Source organism: Selaginella moellendorffii, unplaced genomic scaffold (assembly GCF_000143415.4).
Source record: "Selaginella moellendorffii unplaced genomic scaffold, v1.0 SELMOscaffold_59, whole genome shotgun sequence".
Classification (NCBI taxonomy): domain Eukaryota; kingdom Viridiplantae; phylum Streptophyta; class Lycopodiopsida; order Selaginellales; family Selaginellaceae; genus Selaginella; species Selaginella moellendorffii.
Genome location: NW_003314320.1, coordinates 1,241,743 through 1,250,167, shown reverse-complemented (window position 1 = coordinate 1,250,167; position 8,425 = coordinate 1,241,743). Strand labels below are relative to the sequence as shown.

Genomic DNA, 8,425 nt, shown 5'->3' with positions numbered 1-8,425 from the left:
ATTTCAATGCAGTTATCATCCGATAAACTCATAGTGCTCATGTGTGTGGAATTGATGAATCTTTCAATCTTTGTTCTAGTTGTTTGTGAGAACTTTTCTTGTTTCTAGGCCCAAGGCAATGCATTCTTTCGTCAGGGAGACTACGAGAGCGCACTGGGGCACTAGTTGAGATACTAGAAATTTGCAGGGTTACAGACCGTTGGATGATTTTTAGAATTCGGCACTTCTAACGGGCTTAAATTTTAAAATTAAAGCGTAGAGCGGGAAACGCTTTTAGGGCTCTGGCGAGAGAGCAATGGCGCAGCAGCAACTCTGGGAGATCGGGTGGAGAATCGAGGAGATTGTCCGCAAGGCGGAGCTTCTGCAGCTTGTGTGTCATCCCGAGGAGCTCGGCGGTGAGGTAGAATTAGGTCCCGAGCAGCAGCAGGATCGACAGCCGCTACAAGATGAGAGTGAGAGCAATCAGCATGTAGTTGCGGAGAAATTAGAACAGGTGAAGCTCGATTCTCTGCAGGGACCACGCGCGCAGCACTACACTGCTCCAGAAGTTGGGGCCAAAACGATCGATTCGACAGAATTCTTTGTTTGGGAAGATTTTCCTCCGCCCAGCAAGAGAAGAAGCAGTGCCAATTCCGGGAGGCAGCCAAGATCATCGTCACAGAACAAGGACAAGTCTGTTGGCTGCCCCTCCTCACGCAAGCGACGGCCCTTGGCCTTAGTCGCTTGAACTTCCCTCCATTATTACCTAGGGCTTAGGGCTTCTTAGCAGAAGGGGAACGAATGGATCAAGTGTTCCTCTCCTCGGATATCAATTTTCCGGTAACAGCTCTTGTAGAGTCCTTGCAGGGAGATTTGCGCTCGCCTCCAAGCTCTCAAGGTACAAGGGAAAATTTTATTATTTATATACTCTTTTCCTTCCACTGCAGAAGATCTCTCTCCTGCGCTCTATGTGGAATGCGCGCTTTACATTGATGGATCGCCTTTTGGCCTCGTCACAAGAACTGGGTATGGTTAAATCTACGTGGTAAATTTTTTAATTTTTTTGATTCCCATGAAGATTGGCAATCGAAAAGCCTTATAAGTGGAACGAGGCGATCACACTTACTGGAAAGTACAGAGATTTGTCTTTGAATGCGCAGCTAGCTTTCACTGTTAAGTGTAGTGTTTTCCGCTTTGTGTCGTTTTTGTGACCATGCATTTGTTTACAGGTGTGGGATGTATCGAACCCATTGCAAGAAATCGCCGTAGGTGGTTCAACTCTTAAGCTATTTAACAGTAAGGGACAGCTTAAAACTGGAAAGCAGAGGCTCAGGCTTTGGCGAGGGCGTGTTGCCGATGGTTCCGCTGTAAGCACCACGCCTGGCAAGGTATTTACGTGCTTAGATCACTTACTGGCCAAACGAAGTATTCTCAGGTGCCGGAAGGTGAGAGAGGGGAAGTGGAACGTCTTGACAAGCTCCTTTCGAAGTATGAAAGAGGAGAGATCGAACACATTGACTGGCTGGACAACTCGGCTTTGAAAGCTATCGACAAGATCATGGCAGAGCAGAAAAAGAGCAGCACTCATTTTTTTTTGACAGTGAAGTTGTGGTCATTCGGACACGCCGTCGAGTACCAGGTTTTACCTCGTGTTTCCGCTTTTCTCCCTTGTAACTTACAATTGTTCCAGGAACGAGCTGAAGCGTTACTTTCTCAGCCACCGACTTCTAGAACTTTGTGTGCACTATGGGATACCGAGATTGGTCGTGAAAATCCCTGTGAGGTCAAGCACTTCAAACTGGCTCGAAGTATTTCAAGACTTGTCATTGACCCGGACTTGAAACCGAGCTCCAAAGAAAAGAGGTGCGCTACAGTTCGTCATTGGTGTTTCTTTCAGACATTATGTTTTTGCAGAGTACTCATGCAAGTGTGTAATTCTCCTCCCACGCAAAAGCTGACTAGCGATGACAAAATGTTACTGTGGAAATTTCGTTTCTACTTGTCGACCGACAAAAAGGCGCTTACAAAGTTTCTTCGATGCGTTGATTGGAATGACGCACAGGTGGTGTACTCTGGAGTTTTTCCTCCTGATTACTTCTTTATTCGTGCAGGAAGCAAAGCAAGCGACGGAATTGATGCATAAGTGGGAACCTGTTGATATTCCAGATGCTCTGGAGCTCTTATCTGCTGATTTTGAGAGTGAGGAGGTACTAGTCCCACAGCAGTTTCTTTTATCCTTACCACGTTAGGTGCATTCCAGGTACGAGCATATGCAGTTGAGGCTTTGAGGAAGAAAACAACGGCGGAGGAGCTGCAGTGCTACTGGTTGCAGCTAGTACAAGCTCTTCAGTTTGAACGATGTGACAAGTCCCCGCTTGCTTATTTTTTGGTACAGAAAGGTAAGCCGATTCTTGTGCTACCAAGTCTGGCTGGTCTGACAAACAACCTTCCTACAGCGGTGCAAATCCCAGACCTGGCTAATTCTTTTCATTGGTATGTGATGAAGGAACTCGCCAAAGCGACAGAGCCATCAAACAAAACGAAGAGATTTTTTTCCGTGCACGACTTGTTTGAGACACAGATGTTGAAGGTGTGTGCATGTTATATTGATTTCCTTCTGCTATAAATTCTGTTTCAGGAGAAGCCTATGGATTATAGTGGAAAGCCGCTGCTGGACCAGCTTCACCGTCAAACTGAGCTTGTTTCTAAGCTCTGCAGTATTACCACGGCTGTCAAGGATGTTGCTGACAAGGACGAGAAGCTTCGTCAACTGCTTAGCGACTTGACCTCCTTTGAGGAGCTGCCTTCCCCCTTGGATCCGAAAATTATAATCACGGGGATCGTACCACGTGAATCATCAGTGTTCACGAGTTCACGTAGTCCACTAGTATTAACTTTTCGAACTGTGGCTGGTGGAAGCTGCAAGGTCATGTTCAAAAAAGGTGATGATCTCCAACAAGATCAGCTGGTGAGCTTTTCTTTTTCTTTTTTCGTTGTTTTGCGAGGAAAGTAACTTACTCCGTTATAGGTGATCCAACTTATCACTCTGATGGACCAGCTTCTGAAAGTGGAGAACCTTGATCTGCAGCTCACGCCTTACAGGGTTCTTGCTACCAACAAGGACGAGGGATTGCTCGAGTTCGTGACAGGATCAAAGAATTTGCAAACGGTATGTTTTGTTTTGTTTTTGTTGTTTTTTTTTTCTTCTTCTTCTTCTTTTCAGGCGTTAATTATTGTTGCAGATTTTGGTCCGTCACAGGTCTATTATCAACTACTTTCGACAATGCCATCCCGATCCAGAGGGTCAATTCGGGATCAGCGCACCATGTCTCGAAACTTTTGTGAAGAGCTGCGCTGGATATTGTGTTATAACGTACATTTTGGGTGTGGGAGACAGGCAAGCATTCTTGTTAGTGCTTGTTAACGGGTTTGAAGCTTCTCCATCTACAGGCACTTGGAAAACTTACTGATCAGAGACGATGGACGATTATTTCATGTAGATTTTGGCTTCATTCTTGGCAAGGATCCAAAGCCTTTCCCTCCACCTATGAAGCTGTGTAAAGAAATGGTCGACGCCATGGGAGGTATTAACAGGTAACGGGATTTGTCCTTTTTCAAACCAATTTATCCATGTCGTTTACAGTGAATACTACGGGAAGTTTAAGCTATACTGCTGTGAGGCATTCAACATTCTGAGGAAGTCCAGCAACTTAATACTGAACCTCTTCTATTTAATGTCAAATTCCGAAGTTGCAATCTTGAAGGTAAGTTTTCCTTGTATGTCAGCAGCAGTAATCGTGCCGTGTTTTGCTTGTAGTTGCAAGAAAAATTCCAATTATCTTTGGACGACGAGGAAGCTATCCAGTTTTTCCAATTACTGATAAACGAGAGTGTTAATGCTCTTTTTCCTCAAGTGGTGGATACAATGCATCGCTGGGCACAATACTGGCGATATGGAAAAGTATGAAACCATGCCACTTGTAAGACGTGTTAACAAAATACACAATTCTTTCAAAACGATCTCGCTTTACTATAGAGGTATGCATGACTTTATCTTTGCCCCGACGTTATCAGTGTCCTGATGCGAAGAGCATCAACCACATCCCGACACTTAGCAAGTTCCTGCAGCTCCTAGTCACCAGGATCACCCATGAAAGGTGACACCACGATCCCGCTCATGGGATGGATTGTAGGGAGTGTCATCAGCCACACAAGCTTATTCAAGCCCTTGTCCAGTCCTCAAGTCCTTAATCCTGTCCCGGCTTGCTGGACTCTGCATCCACTCCATGTCCTCTGCGGAATAGAAGCCTGCCACTTGGATCCACTTTCTTGCTCACGATTTCCTGCATGTATTCCCTTGGTGTAGCACTGAAGACCAAGATCGTCTTGTACACCGTAGGTCCTCACTGTGTATGGAGACACCTCGTCGCCGTGGTTGGCGCCTCCAAAATGTCAGATGCTACTTTTCACAAGGAGATCCTTCCCCTGTGTTGTTCTCCCTTATCTTCTGGAAACTTTGTCCCACAGATCCTTTTCCATGAACTAGAACCGTTCCATTTGCATTATAACTAGACCAGGTGGGAAACAACTAGCCAATCAAAGCACATATGCAGCTACGATACCATGAAGGAATGAGGAAACATGGACAATGGATCCATAATAGACACATTGTCCACACTTCCTCATTCCAACATGGTATCGGAGCTACATATTTTCTCTGATGGCGCTGCACCCGGGCGATCTCCAGAGCATTGCATCTTACTGACCAAATGAAATGGGCGTGAAGTGGGCGACGGCAAATACAGACAGTTGAACTGACTAGAAATAAAGAATATTCTCAGCATGAACGAGTTCCACCGATCACCTTATGAAAGCATCAACGTTGAAACTGAATGGAAGACGTGCTCTTAAATTCGGAAACAAAATACACAGTTCTCTCGCCTCACTATGGTTGCCAAGAAGTCTTTTGGGAATGCATGACTTTATCTTTGCCCTGAGGTCCACTATCAGTGTCCTGAATCGTTGTCTTCCAATGCAAAGCGTTGGCAATACTCCTCACCTCTAGCAGCGTCCCTATGTCATCTCGAAATATCGCAAAACCTCCAGGCCTTAGCAATCTATCGATCTCGAGAAGGATGACAACCATTGAGCAACTGCACCAGATCAGCGATTAGCAACTACGGAAATCAAAACTATCACAAGGGGCTTACTTGTGCTTGGCGGAGAAGAGTCGAGAAGCATGCACCAAGTCGAAGGAGCGTGGATACATGGGCAGAGCTTTGCACCAATCGTGATAAACTCCCAGCAGTCCTCGATCAAATATGTTTGCGAGGTGGTTGTGAGGATTGTCCACCGGAGAAACGTTGAGCACCCACCATGACAGAGCAGGATTTCGTGATGCCAATGCAGCAGCAAACCTACGTAACAATCTCCAAGCTTTATCAGCTTCCAAAACGCAAGAAGCCTCTCTCTTACCCGCCATATCCAGCGTTTGTATCGAGAACGTTGCGAATCTCCCGAATCCTTGATGGACCCAAAGATGTCAAGTAAAAATCCGTCAGCATTTTCCAGTAGTTCAGGTCAGCTTCATACGCCTCCACTGTGGCCAACTTCAAGCTGTTGTAAGAAAGGATGGTCTTGAGGCGCATCGCATTTAGCAATCGTGTTGGCCAGCTGCGTCTTTCACTTGTTGCTGCTAGTTTTGAAGGACCGGATATACAAGCTTGCAATGGAATGCCCCTGACAGCGAAAAGCATAAAACCTGAGTGTGAGTCCAACAGCTTATCACATACCCTTCGCGAGTATTTTACCAAGCATCATCAGGAGGTGGACTTCCAGGATCACAAAACACCGAGTGGTTTTGTAGCTGATAACACGAATTGTTCGTGGGCTTTTGCCAAATAGCAACTTTGTTTTTTCTCGAAGCCAGGATCCAACACATCGAAACTGCTGCTTTCAACATATCTGCCAAATGCAGAGAAAGCTTCTATCAATCAAGACCATCAAGATAAAAAGAAAACTGAAAAAGACTAACCGTTCCATAGTTTTTCTTTTCCTGATGTATTGCTCCAAACGAAAAGACCACCTCGTCGCAAAATTCGATCAGCTTCGAAAAGATGCAACGCTCCTGCAAGCAAGAAACCAGTTTGTCAATTGCTTAGACATCCAATGCTCACTCACTCTTCCTGGCCCAAGACGTACTACAGCTTCCACAATGGATGAGATCAAAGGCCTCGCTTGGATATGGAAGTCTTTCTCTGGCAAAACTCTGGACCATTCCGGGAAAGCCTCTCTCGAGAACAAGCTGGATGGCATCGGCTCTCGATTTCTTCGATGCGATGGAAAGCGCCAAAACTCCATGTCTATCAAACTCCACGCTCAAGCTCCCCACACCGGCCTCTAGATTCAGGGCCAACCGGGGCTCAAATCCTGGTAGCGACTGTAGAAAGCAAGAATTCTTCTGTACATCTCAAGAATGCCACTACTACCTGGAGGAGCTCATCGACATATTTCCTGGCGGCGTCCAGTTCGGCAGATCGAAACGAGATTTTGGTGCCGTGCATTTGGATCGCAGCGGCGGTCGACCGCGCAAGATCGCCATTGCCGATGTTCTCCGCCCTTGCCTGGCATCAAATCGAAAGGATCAAACCCTAGAATTCCTCTTCGCTTGGAGGGAAGGAATCGCAAGCGGCGCGAACCTTGTGGACGCAAGAAGGCCAGGCATCCGGGCGCGTGTATCCCCGTGGCAGCGGAACGAGACAGGGATTTTCAATGCGCCGGCGCTCGCAGCTGGAGGAATTAGACTCATTCTCGATCTGGCAAGGGATTGAATCCGTTGGGATCGACTTGCAGGCTTGGGAAGAAATCGAGCGCCTCAAGTCCCTGAGCCTTGAATTGTCGGAAGTAGAATTTTGTGACAGCCGCGACGAGATAATCTCCTCCTCCACCTCCGCCACAGCAACGCTCTCCTCCTTCCCAATCCCTATCAGTCCCTCGATCGCGACCGAGCCCTGGCCATCAAGAAACCCCAGAATTTCGATGTTGCTGGAGAGATTGAGCTGCGCGGTGCTGGAAATCTGCAAGAATGCCGCGATCGCCAGCATCCCAGTAATCCAGGCGGCCATGGATTGATCGGCTACACGCCGGTAGATGAGAAGAGAGAAGAGAGCGCGGGCGCCATCGCTTCTTCTTGATCGGTGAACCAGCCAAAGATACCGCCCAAGATGCGAGTTGCTTGGCGTTGGCAAGAAAACACCCATTATCATAAATCGAACCGCCGACCTCCAAAGTCGCGGGAAAATTTTCCTTCCCTGTGTATGAATGTGTCCATCGATGTGTGGGCATGACGTGTCCCCATCTGGGGCCATTGGAATCCATGCATAGTCATCGCCTATGAATGCTAATTTGGCACGTTGCACTCGTATGTAAAACGTCCAAGCAAAGATTAGAATCGCAAATCGACGTAGAGGAAAAGCCACAGTCTTCTTGTATAGACCGTGTCTGTCAGCAAATTAGGAGAAAGCGAGCGAGATCATACACCAAGAGTAGACAGCAAGTTAGAGGATCTTGCGGAATAATCATCGGTTGAGACTATGGGCATTTTGGTGGCCTGTATGAAAGACAACATCTGGAGTAAAATAAAAATGAGACAAAGGCATTGCTTTTTCGAGCTTATCTTGACAATTAGAATCAGTCTTGACAACAAGATCTAGATATTCTGTTTTAATAAAAGGCTGCATTATTCCATCGTCCAACTTTGCAGATATGCTAGGAAGATGCGGAGCTCGTTTTCCATGAGGTCACACTCCTGCTCGACAGAAAACTGGCGCTCGATCTATGCTTTCACCATGATCTTTGCTTATGCAAATTTAAATCTGTGAAGAAGATCTACGAAGAAACTAGAGAAAGAACTCCCAAATTCCTCCAGATCTCTCATCCGAGAGAAAGAAGCACACGATTGTGAACGAAAGAATAGGAGTCTTTTAGATGTACAGGCGAAAATTGGGTTTTTCCATCGATGGAAGAACTTTCTGACAGCTTCCTGCTCCTTGTAGAAGTTCTGGATTTTCTCCTCGGACATGCGGACGTCGGACGATTAGGCGCTGGAGCATTAAACTGCCTCAAAGCTCTGTCGATGAATTCTGCAAGCGAAAAATACATTAGTGTCAACAAAATCAAATAGATGTTTAAGAACCTGTCAGTGGATGCTGCGAATACCACTCCTGAGCGGGAGAAGTGAAGTCAGCTCCCATGCACGCGACCAACCTCCTGAGTTCCAAGCAATTTTTCCACTCTAAAAGACAAGAAAGAAATAGGAACCAGAAAGAAGTACCAATGAACTTAACTCTCATAATTTGCATCACCTCGAGTGCTTCTTCCATTTCAGTGCATCATCTAGAAACTCCTGCAAGTCCGAAACACATCTTGGTTCCAAACCAGGTAACGC

At 46.4% G+C, this 8,425-nt stretch overlaps 1 protein-coding gene and 1 pseudogene across 1 annotated transcript; one reads left to right on the top strand and one right to left on the bottom strand.

Moving 5' to 3' along the window:
• Window positions 1–305: 305 nt before the first annotated feature.
• On the top strand, window positions 306–4,012 carry LOC9643968 (annotated as a pseudogene).
• An 849-nt stretch (window positions 4,013–4,861) lies between these two features.
• On the bottom strand, window positions 4,862–7,293 carry LOC9643967 (probable methyltransferase PMT12). Its single transcript, XM_002983681.2, has 8 exons — window positions 6,678–7,293; window positions 6,468–6,602; window positions 6,160–6,418; window positions 6,014–6,106; window positions 5,790–5,943; window positions 5,455–5,718; window positions 5,190–5,396; window positions 4,862–5,132 (listed from the first exon to the last, which is right to left on the bottom strand). Exons 1-8 carry the CDS (start codon window positions 7,242–7,244, stop codon window positions 4,925–4,927), a joined length of 1,887 nt encoding a protein of 628 aa, XP_002983727.2. The 5' UTR covers window positions 7,245–7,293; the 3' UTR covers window positions 4,862–4,924.
• Window positions 7,294–8,425: the final 1,132 nt, after the last annotated feature.